General features: G+C 46.0%; 1 protein-coding gene across 3 annotated transcripts in view; it reads left to right on the forward strand.

Moving 5' to 3' along the window:
* LOC115091987 (cilia- and flagella-associated protein 300-like) overlaps positions 1–10,197 on the forward strand; it is a 110,457-nt gene extending 100,260 nt beyond the window's left edge. For 2 of the 3 annotated variants that reach the window (XM_029602404.1, XM_029602405.1), the window contains exon 7: positions 9,454–10,197. In XM_029602404.1, the coding sequence (XP_029458264.1) occupies positions 9,454–9,585 (132 nt within the window). In that variant the 3' untranslated portion in view covers positions 9,586–10,197. The remainder of the gene's footprint in view (positions 1–9,453) is intronic. The other variant, XM_029602406.1, reaches the window with a different exon arrangement.
* The last annotated feature ends 1,444 nt before the right edge of the window (positions 10,198–11,641 follow it).

Genomic DNA, 11,641 nt, shown 5'->3' on the forward strand with positions numbered 1-11,641 from the left:
CCATTCTAGACTTGAGAACCTTGAACAAGTTTCTAAAAAGAGTAAAGTTCAAGATGGTTTTTTTGGGTACCCTGATTCCCCGTTCGGCCTGTCCTCAGCCCCACGTGTCTTCACCATGTGCCTGACCATGGTGGGTATGTACCTCTGCAGGATGGGGATGCATGTGTTCCCCTACCCGGTCAATTGGCTTGTCAAGAGCCCCACCCAGGAAGGAACGGTATGGTCTCTGCGCCTGAATGTTCGGGTGTTAGAGTCCCTGGGGTTTAGTATCAACTATCTAAAGTCCCATTTCAACCCATCTCCTCAGTGGCAGGTTTCGGCACGCCATATGCTGTGACTCTTGGGACACATGGCCGTGACTGTCCATGTTACTTCCTTAGCTCGCTTGCATATGCACAGAGCTCAATGGACCTTGCGGTCTCAGTGGTGGCTAACCACACAGGACCTCTACATCCACATCCGTGTTACTCCACCTCTCCGGGACACTCTGTCTTGTTGGGAGAGTCTGGCCCACTTGGAGCAGGGGGTGCCTTTTCAAAGTCCCCCTGTCCAGATTAAGTGCACTATGGATGCATCCAACCTGGGGTGGGGTGCCCATTTGGAGGGGCTTTGCACCCAGGACGTATGATCCACCCAGGAAGCATAATGTCAGATCAACGTCCTGGAGCTTCGTGTGATCCAGTACATGCTCTGGGCGTTCAGGGATAGACTGACCACAAAGTGGGTCTGATCCAGACAGACAACCAGGTGGCAATGTGTGACATCAACAAACAGGGAGCTACAAAGTTGTTCCTCCTGTGCCAAGAAGCCGTTCGGATCTGGTCTTGGGCTTTGTCGCAGGACATGGTGCTTCGAGACATGTACCTAGCTGAGATGGAAAATGCGGAGGCGGATAGGCTGAGACGAGCCTTCCGATACCACGAGTGGTCTCTGAAACAAGAAGCAGCGGATTGGATATTCCACCTCTGGGGGACCCCGGAAGTGGATCTGTTTGCATCCCTCTGCAACAGGAAGGTGGATCAGTTCTGCTCCCTGTCCAAAGGGGACAGCAAAGCAGCCTCAGATGCCTTTGCCTGCCGTTGAGACAAGGGCCTTCTGTATACATATCCTCTGCTTCCACTGGTGATGAAGACTCCTGAAGCTCTCACAGGACAGGGGAAGAATGATCCTCATAGCCCCTCACTAGCTGAGGCAGATCTGGTTCCTGATCTTGTGGGATCTCTCCCAGGAACCGATCAATGTGGGGAGTTCCCCAAACCTCATCACGTAGGATAGGGGGAGGCTGCACCTTGTCCCTAATAGCCTTGATGTTGAGAAGTTGGTTCTGCAGCCCCTCAACCTCTCTGATGATGTGTCTCAAGTCTTTGGTGCCTTACAGGAAGCCTTCCACTAGGAAGTCTTATGGCCTGAAGTGGTAGAGGATTTCTGTGTGGTGTGAGCATTACGGCCTAGATCCGTTCCCCTTCTCTACACTGAAGCTGCTTGATTTCCTCCTATACTCTTTCATATACTGGCTTAAAGACCAATTCCTTTAGGATACATCTGAGTGCGATCGGTGCCTACTACCAGGGTGTGGATGGTTCGCCCATCTCTGTGCAACCCCATTGTAGGTCATCTTATGCATGGTCTGCTTCAGTTGAAACCTCCCCTGCGGCCTCCTGTGGTGTCCTGGGATCTTAACGTAGTGTTGGCTCAGCTCATAAAAGCTCCTTTTGAGCTGCTGCGTACCTCAAGTACCTGACCTAGAAGGTCATATTTCTGGTCGTGGTCACATCAGCACATAGTCAGTGAGCTTCAGGCCTTGGTGACGTATCCATGCTACACAAAGTTCTTCCATGATGGGGCGGTTCTGCACATGCACCCTAAGTTCCTGCCTAAGGTAGTGACTGATTTCCAACTTAACCAGTTAATCGTCCTACCCAACTTTTTCCCAGGTCTCATTCGCACCAAGGTGAACGGGCTCTGCAGTCTGGATTGCAAGAGAGCCATAGCCTTCTGTTTGGCATGAACGGCAAGCCATAGGCAGTCTACGCAACTCTTCATCTCTTTTGACAGATTAGGAGTTGTGGTTGCTAAGCAGATCCTGTCCAACTGGCTGGCTAATTGTTTCTCCTTCTGTTATTCTCAGGTGGGACTGCAGCTTGGGGGCCATGTCAAGGCTCACAGTGTTAGAGCCATGGCAACTTCAGTGGCCCACTTGAGAGCAGGTCCTGTGGACGAGATCTGCAATTTGTTGCCAGAGGATGTGGTTAGTGCAGTTAGTGTAGCTGGGTTCAAAAAAGGTTTGGATAAGTTCTTGGAGGAGAAGTCCATTAATGGCTATTAATCAATTTTACTTAGGGAATAGCCACTGCTATTAATTGCATCAGTAGCATGGGATCTTCTTGGTGTTTGGGTACTTGCCAGGTTCTTGTGGCCTGGTTTGGCCTCTGTGGGAAACAGGATGTTAGGCTTCATGGACCCTTGGTCTGACCCAGCATGGCAATTTCTTATGTTTTTATGTAAAGCTGCGATGTGGAGTTCTCTCCACATTTTTGCCTCTCACTACTGTCTGGACAGGGATGGCGAACGCAATAGCAGCTTCGGGCAGTCTGTCCTCTGGAATTTCTTTTAGCTGTAAAACCCAACTCTTCCTACCTACGGCCCTTTTTTCGAGTTCAGGCTGTCTCCCTCTGTTACCAACAGCACCACTGTTGTGCCCATTGGCATGTGGTTAGGTGTCTGTTGGTCTTTTTGTCTTCATAAAACGGCCTGTAGCTAGGGATTCACCCATGTGTGAGGACTACCATCCTGCTTGTCCTTGGAGAAAGCAGAGTTGCTTACCTGTATCAGGTGTTCTAGGACAAGCAGGATGTTAGTCCTCACAAAACCTGCCTGCCACCCCGTAGAGTTTGGTTTCGTTATGCATATTTTTTCATATTACTATGTTACAAGACTGAAGAGGGACCTTATGAAGATAGTGGTATGCTGGGCATGCTCAGTGTGCCAGTCAAAGTTTCTAGAAACTTTGACATACTTTTTCCATGCCGGGCTCGATCAGATGATATCACCCATGTGTGAGGGCTAACATCCTGCTGTCCTAGGAGAACACTTGTTACAGATAAGCAACTCTGCTTTCCACTTGAAGAAATAGTTACGCCTGGTTAATGCTTTCTTGCTGCAATGATAACTTGTTGTATATCTGCTGAAAGAGTTAAATTCTGCAAGAATTTGCATTCAACATCCAGGCAGTCAGATGAAGGGATGAGTGGAGAGGGTGAAGAAGGGAGACCCCCTCCTGACTTAAGAGATCTGGTTCTTGACTGAGAGATATTGGACTGCGCTTGGAATACTGAACCAGATATACAAATCAGGGCTACCTCGGCCATGCCGGTGCTGAGAATCTTGCAAGCCCTGTTCCAGATCATCTTCTGAACCGTTCTTGAGATGAGTGGAATCGGGGGAAACACATACAGGAGACCTATCGTCCACAGTATGAGAAAGCCATCCTGTGTTCTTCTGAGCCGGCTGGAACAGATTGAACGGAACTGTGGCAATTTCCGATTTGTTTTGGTGGCGAAAAGATCCAACCAAAGCTGAACCCACTGTAGAAATATTTTGTCTGCCACAGACTGGTTGAGAGACCACTCTGCTTAGCCGGTCGGCCAACATATTTGCTATTCCTGGCAAATATGTGACCCTTAGGATTATTGAGTTGTCGAGGGCCCACTCCCAGGTTCATGCTACCTCTCTGCAAAGGAGCCAGGATTCCCAGCCGCCCTGATTGTTCACGTAAAACATGGCCACTTGTTTGTTCGTATGAATCAAGAGGTAGTGGCTTCGCGGTAGATGTGCAAGGCTATTAGAATGCATCTCATGGCTCTGAGTTCCAGGAGATTGATCTGGAATGACTGTTCCTCTCATGACCATTGTCCCTGAGTCTTGTAGTGCTGGGGAAGCGTTAGTAGTGAGTACTAGGTTGTGGGAGGGATCAAAAAGAGTAGCTCCTATAGTTAAGACTTCGGGATTCAACTACCAATGAATTTCTTTCCGCATGGAATCTGACAAAGTTACTTTTGCCGACATCGGTTGACATTATTGGGTCCATTGAGACTTCAAACCCCATTAAAGCCACCACATATGTAGATGAGTGTGAGATACTATATGGATGGCTGCTGCCATGTGACCTAGGAGTACAAGGATTTGACACACGTTGACCCTGTGGCTGGGATAATATTAAAAAGACTGAGGAACAATTGAGGAACAATTCTGAGCAAAGATGACAAATCCAATCGATTCTCTCCTGTGGACAGAGTCTGTTTTTGCCCCTATGAACTGCAGTATCTGGGTCAGTTTGAATACTGACTTCTCGTAGTGGATGAGGAATCCCAGCGACTCCAGAAAAGTAATGGTTGTTTCCAGATGTTGCAGGAAACTATCATCCAGTCATCCAGATAGGGAAATACTTGGATTCCCTGGCATCATAGGTGAGCCACTGCCACAGCCAAACATTTGCTGAAAACTCTTGGAGCCGAAGAAAGGCTAAAGGATAAGACATTGTACTGGTAGTGCCTCAGAGCTACCTGGAAGCACAGGAACTGCCAGCAGGAGGATGTATTGGAATATGGGTGTAGGCATCCTTGAGATCTAATGAACACATCCAATCATTCCTCTGAATGGAAGGTAGGAGCAGCTTGAGGGATGTCATCTTTTCCTCCTGAAGGTGTTTGTTTATGAAGCATAGGCTTAGAATTGGTCAGAGACCCCCGGACCGCTTCAGAATGAGGAAGTATTGGGAGTAGTAACCTGAGTTGACTAGGTGTTTGGGCACCGGTTGGATGGCCCGTTGACAGAGTAAGGACTGGATTTCTTGTTCCAGAAGAGGTAATTGAGAAACATCCTTCAACCGGCCGGTGCGATGGGGAAGGGAAGGCTAAGTGAAGAAATTAAGATGATAACCCTTGCAGACAATTTGTAGGACCTACTGATCCAAGGTAATGCGGCTCCACTCCAAGGAAAAATGGTGTATTCTGCCTCCCACTGGTAAGTGAGGCTGTGGCTGGGATAATATTAAAAAGATTGAGGCGACTATGGGATTGTTGGTTGCAAGGGCTTTTGCTGTTTCTGGTCCCTTGGGTGCACTCTAGGTTGGGCAGGTTGGGACTGGGAATGAGTTGGCTGAAAAGGTTGGTATGGTTGAGGCATGAATGGCTAGAAACTCCTGTTCAGTTTCCACTGATAGTAGTAAGGCTTTTGATACTGGTGATAAAAATGCTTCCCTGTAGCTAAGAGTTCAAAGTCCCCGAGAGGGATTGGACTGCTACATTCTGCTCTTTCATCTGGGCCACTGTCACTGAACAGGTTATCGCCTGAGCAGGGCAAATTGGCTAGCTGGTCATGGATGTCCTCCCTGATGGGACTAGAACAGAGCCAGGCTATTCAGCAAGCAGTGATGGCAGTGGCAGATGTTTTGGAAGAGGAATTGAAGGATTCGTAAACCGCTCTCAGAGAGTATCGCAACCCCTCTTCCATGTCGAAAAAGGGGTGAGGTGTGATTGGTTGGCACATATCTGAGCGTAAGAAGGACTTCGATAATTGCAGACACTTATATAAATAATGTACTATATAGAGTTGGTGCTGCTGAATCTGGGAGGCTATCATTGCGTTATTAAAGGACTTCTTAGCGAAGTTATCAAGCAGTCTTTGTTCTTTTAGTGGCGAAGTAGATGCATGTAATTTTGACTTATTTGCGCCTTTTATCACCAACTCTACAACCAGTAACGTGTGCGGGAGTTGGATGACTCCGTATGTCACAGACTTCTGCAATCTAAACTTTAGATCCAACTTTCTGGAAACTGATACGGTAAGTTGGTGTGAGGGGACTCCCACATTTTAAACAGCACTACATCAAGCACCTTATGTGACGGATGAGCCAAGGGCTTGGCCGTCACTTGTAGGATTTTCAGAATATGAAAGACCTCTTCTTGAGAATCAGGTAAGTTATGGACCTCTACCTCCAAGAAATTGCCCAGCTTTTCCACGAACCGTGAATAGGTCAGGACCTCTGGAGGAGACAAATGGAACGGAGGCTCTTCCAGGGGATCAGATAGAAGACCTGTCAAGCTGGCAGGGGAAAAATCCCATGGAGATTCTGAGTGAATCGTCTGCAGTAATTGCAGCCAAATATCCTGCTCCCTATCCAGAGGTAGCAATATTGATGCCATCGGAGAGGAAGGGGTACAGTCTGAAATCCTGTCCCCACCTGGACCTGGAAGGTGCAGAGGTGAGATGGCAGGATGCAAAGACGAGAACAGACTTTTAATAATGGAGGAGATCTGATCCATAGCCTGCTGTGAGTGATTGGTATGCAGATCCACAGGTGCCCCCTGATTTGGGGCAAAAAAAGGAGACTGAGAACACCTTCTCCAAGGGTGAACAGCTGCAGATAATATCTCCAAGGGAGGTTGAATAGCTTTCCAGGAACCTTTCTCCGCTGCAGGATGCTTATAGAAATGACGGCAGAAGAAGACCAAACGGCCCATCCAGTCTGCCCAGCAAGCTTCACACATTTTTTTCTCATACTTATCTGTTTCTCTTAGTTCTTTGGTTCTATTTCCCTTCCACCCCCACCATTAATGTAGAGAGCAGTGATGGAGCTGCATCCAAGTGAAGTATCAAGCTTGATTAGTTAGGGGTAGTAACCGCTGCAACAAGCAAGCTACACCCATGCTTATTTGTTTTACCCAGACTGTGTTATTCAGCCCTTATTGGTTGTTTTTCTTCTCCCCTGCCGTTGAAGCAGAGAGCTATGCTGGATATGCGTGAAGTATCAGTTTTTATTCTCTCCTGCCATTGAAGCAGAGAGCTATGCTGGATATGCGTGAGGTATCAGTTTTTCTTCTCTCCTGCCGTTGAAGCAGAGAGCTGTGCTGGATATGCGTGAAGTATCAGTTTTTATTCTCCCCTGCCGTTGAAGCAGAGAGCTGTGCTGGATATGCGTGAAGTATCAGTTTTTATTCTCCCCTGCCGTTGAAGCAGAGAGCTATGCTGGATATGCGTGAAGTATCAGTTTTTCTTCTTCCCTGCCGTTGAAGCAGAGAGCTATGCTGGATATGCGTGAAGTATCAGTTTTTCTTCTCTCCTGCCGTTGAAGCAGAGAGCTGTGCTGGATATGCATGAAGTATCAGTGAGTTCCTCCTGAAGAATTAATTTTTGAAGGTGCGGTCAGGGGGATAAATCTGAATGAACCATATGGTTCTCCTGGGAGGAGGAGGATCTGGAGCTGATGCAGACAGGTTTTGGCGGAGAAGCCCAAGGTGGTTGGGATAGTACGTCCAGGATCGTGTCCACACGCTGTCTAGAACGAGCCAGGGAAGTAGGCTTCAGTCTCTTCTTCTCTCGATGTGGACTCTAGCCCCTTTGGGAATCAATCCTCTCGGCTGAGATAGTGGATCTGTTTATATCATCTCTCTTCGACGTCATATGCATCGACAAATCCTTGCAGTGCATCGAGTAAGCATCGTGCTTGGACAGGCGATGCGTCTGAGTCAATGCGCCATGCATTGTGGGATGCAGTGCAATATGCGTTGTGACTTCCTGTGTTGGTCTTTGCCTCAAGGTCTGCACTGATGTGTCGAGCTAGAAGTGACACGGCTCTTGTCCAAGGCCTTTCTTGACACTTGGGAGGAGGCATCTCGATGGTGCTTGGAGCCGGAATTTCTTTGTATTGGTGTGAGGCCTTTAGCAGCGCTAAGAATGCATTTGCATCAGAGTAGTGCACGGGATGATCTGTGAGTGTTGTGTTCCTCTATCTGATGGGAGGAGCAATCAGATAGGAGTTAGCAATCTGTAAAAAATCTGCTGTAAGTTACACTGCGGAGTAGCAATTTGTTCTTATTGGCTCATAAAGAAGAAGGAGTCAGCAATCTGATGTATTTATTCTCTGTGAGGAGTAGCAATCTTGTAGTGTCTCAGATATCGTCTTGCTAAGGAGTAGAAATCTATAATGAATCTGATATAGTTGTGAGTGGATCCCTGGGCCGGTGGCAGATGACCACACCCCCGGGAGGATATCCCAAGAGGGACACCGGCTAGGCTTGAGTATGGAGACAGACACACATTAGTTCTTTTATTAAACAGGTTTTTGAAACCACCAGAGGTGGCAGTAGTGAGCTGATATGCCCGGCAGGGCTGTAGTCCCTCAGATACTGGAACAGCGATCCAGGATGGCTGAGCTGTTGAGAAACTGTAGAAAGTGAGTAGGCAGAGTTCATGAACAGAACTAGATGACAAAACTCACATAAGGTCTCAAGGAAGCTCAAGAGCTGGAAAGGTTTTAGGCCCTCGAGGAGTGAGTACCTGGTTTCAGGGAAAGCTCTGAGAGAGCGATGGTAACTCACAATTGTTTGTAGCAGTGATAGCTTCCAAGCAGTAGAGAATCTTCAGAGTGTCCAGGAACATGGGCCCTCAAGGAGCGAGTACCGGTTCCTATCTGTAATCTGAAAGTAAAGAAAAAGAGCAAGGCTGGAGACACAAAAGAAAGAAAAGCAAAAAAGATGTCCGTGCCTGAGCGTGGAAAAAAATGAACTGAGGAGATCGATGATGCGCTGCATGTGGGAAGTGCCACACAGGTGCAGCAGAGCAAAGCTCTGTCTTGAAGAATGTTCATGAGGTACCCAAATAGCATGTCTAATTCAGCCTGCTTATCCATGGAAAAATATCTATTTACTTGGATAAACCCTTTTAAAATAGTCCTCAAAATTTAAACACAGGCGCAAGAATAGTGGTAGTAAACCACAGACAAAAAGTTGTATAGACATTTCCAAATACCTTGTGTGTAGGGAGGGCTATATTCTTATCCTTTTCTTTGGGTAATAAAGCATTCTACCTGATGAGAAATCAGGGCTTTAAAAATTGCCCAACCTGTCTGCATGGTTGAACAACATGCTTACTTTTACCCGAAGAATGTAGAGGACAGGAGATTGAATAAACACACCTGTTTATAAACCTGCACTACTAATTTTAATTTTTAAAAAATTATTTGCATTCGTTTTTTGCACTCAGTGCATGAATTTCAGCCTGCAGCTTGTTGTCTGATTTTGCCAGTCAATTTCGGGCAACTAAATTAAACTCATTGTCAGACAAATCTAAGCAGGTAGGTTTGTGGCTGAAAATGAGCTGGCATCTAGTTGCCCAAAATCTGAGTGGCTAGATTTGGGCTTCCTATTGTAGTATCTAGGGTTGGACATCTCAGTTCTTTCCCCCATCCTAACCATGCCCCTGAGGCCACCCGCTTTTTAAGTGACTAAATTTTGCCTAGCTGGGATAAAATTTTGCCTAGCTGGGATAAAATTTCAGACAGTCCAATCTAGATGCCTAATTCAGTAGTTAGATCCTTTTGAAAATTAACCTCTTAACTGTATAGTTTCAACATTTAGTATTCCACATATGTTATTACCTTTTTTTCCCTCCTAGGATGAAAATGGTATGTGCTATCCTTCGACAAAAAACCATGACCAGACATTTGCCTACTTGATTGTGGATCCTCTGAAACGTCATGTTCATGTTTTGTACCACTGTTTTGGTAGAGGACTTTTTTGTGGTTGACTATTTAAAGGTGCCAACGTTGTCATGTTCTGTGTTTCTGGTTCTACAGTTAACATTTTGGGACATCAGTTCAGGGTTGTCTTCTAGCTGCTCCTTCTAAAGTAACTTATTCAGAAAGAAATCCTCTAGCTTTTGTATATTATGTTGGAACATACACTCGCCTGTTCAAAAAATAAGATTCTTGAATTTCTGGTTCTACAGTTTATCACAAAACATGATATTAAGTGGTTATCTAAGATTGGCAAACCAAGGTTTATTAACTAACCCTACCATCTAACAGGCACACCTAGGAGAAGTATGTGGGAGGGCTATATCAGTTGCTATTCCTATTCTGAGGAACACCTTGCTTCAGTCGATTCATAAATTTTTTTTTAAAAGATCTAAAAACCTGGTTGTGTAAACAAGCATACAGTAAATGTGTTATCAAAAAAACAATGAAGCAACCAGGAAGGCTATAAACAGTCAAAGGTTGATGCTGTAAACTGAACAGGGAAATGATGGATAGATCATTATTTATGATTGTATTTTTATGTGTACTAATGTTTTTTGCTTTAATTATGAATGTAATTCTTTTAATCACTGTGATCTTTGGAGTGTGCAACCAATAAATAATTTTAAAATAAATAAAATGTAATTGTTACTTCATGTATATTTTGCAATTGCCCACAAATTCACATCGAAGTTGGCTTCCAGTGGGCTATGGAGGACGACCACTTCCTTTTGAGGCTGATCTCCGTGTTATGACAATCTTTGAGGTGGAGTTGGATAGAAAAATCATCAAATTGTTTGCTCAATGTTCTAAATGCACAGAAACTTGTATTTTGACTGTACATAAGATTTATAAAGGTACACCTATTATCCCAGGACAAGCAGGATGGTAGTCCTCAAATATGGGTGACATCACTGGATGGAGCCCTATCACGGAAAACTTTCTGTCAAAGTTTCTAGAAACTTTTGACTGCACACTGAGCCTACTGAGCATGCCCAGCATGCCATGATCCCTGCAGCCGCAGGAGTCTCCCTTCAGTCTCTTTTTTTCCACATTGCTGTTAGCCTCACATTTCAGGAGCTCTGCGATTTCTCTCACAAACTTTTCCTCACAGAAAAATTAATAATTTCTGTAAAAAAAAATACCCTACACAGGTCTCCCTTCGACAATACCGTTTTTTGGTCATTTTTTCATCTGTCCCTGTTACTTCACTTCGGTATCCACAGGCCACCGACCGTTACCCGACCCTATTTTTTACCATGGCCACGGGATTTAAGAAATGTCCAAGTTGCCCCCAAACGATGTCAGTAACAGACCCATATGACATCTGTGTACTTTGCCCGGGATCAGGCCACAATGTCCGCGCATGTTCCACCTGCGCTCAGATGACTCTGAAGGGCAGGCGTGCCCGACTGGACAAAATGGAGGAACTTTTTAAGGAAATCACTCCAACATCTTCGCAGTCGTCACCGAAGAAAATTCCTTCCTCCACTGAACAACATCGAGGAAAGAAAAAGTCCGATGACTGTCCATCACCATCCCCATCGGGATCTTCGATAGCATCGTCCTTGATGTCTAGCAAAGAGCATCAAGAGAAATGACGCCATCATCATCAATCAGACTCCGTTCCATCAGGAGAATCGGTTTTCACATCGGCATCGATGGCCATCGAGCCAATGGCAAAACGGGTCCGGGTACAAGAGCCATCATGCCCCTCTGTACCTGAGACACCGAGGCGCTCTCCATCAGGATCGGTGTCCACCACATCCAAATGTGGAAGAGCCACTAGCGCCAGTCTTACCTTCTCTTGTGACAGTGGACCCAGTCCCAATCTCCAGGGAAGAAGTGACTTCCATGATTCAACAGGCAGTCATTGAGGTTTTTCAAAAATTTCAACCGACACCAATGCCAATTCCAACGTCGGCACCGACACCGGAGCCGTTAGTACTGGCACCTCTGCTCAGCAGACTCGATGCCTTAATCAGTTTCTTCCCACAGCCTGCACCGAAACCATCGATGGATCCTCCAATGACTCCATCCATACCATCAATGCCAAAGGATCTTCCG

This window comes from Rhinatrema bivittatum, chromosome 5 (genome assembly GCF_901001135.1).
Source record: "Rhinatrema bivittatum chromosome 5, aRhiBiv1.1, whole genome shotgun sequence".
NCBI classification, from domain to species: domain Eukaryota; kingdom Metazoa; phylum Chordata; class Amphibia; order Gymnophiona; family Rhinatrematidae; genus Rhinatrema; species Rhinatrema bivittatum.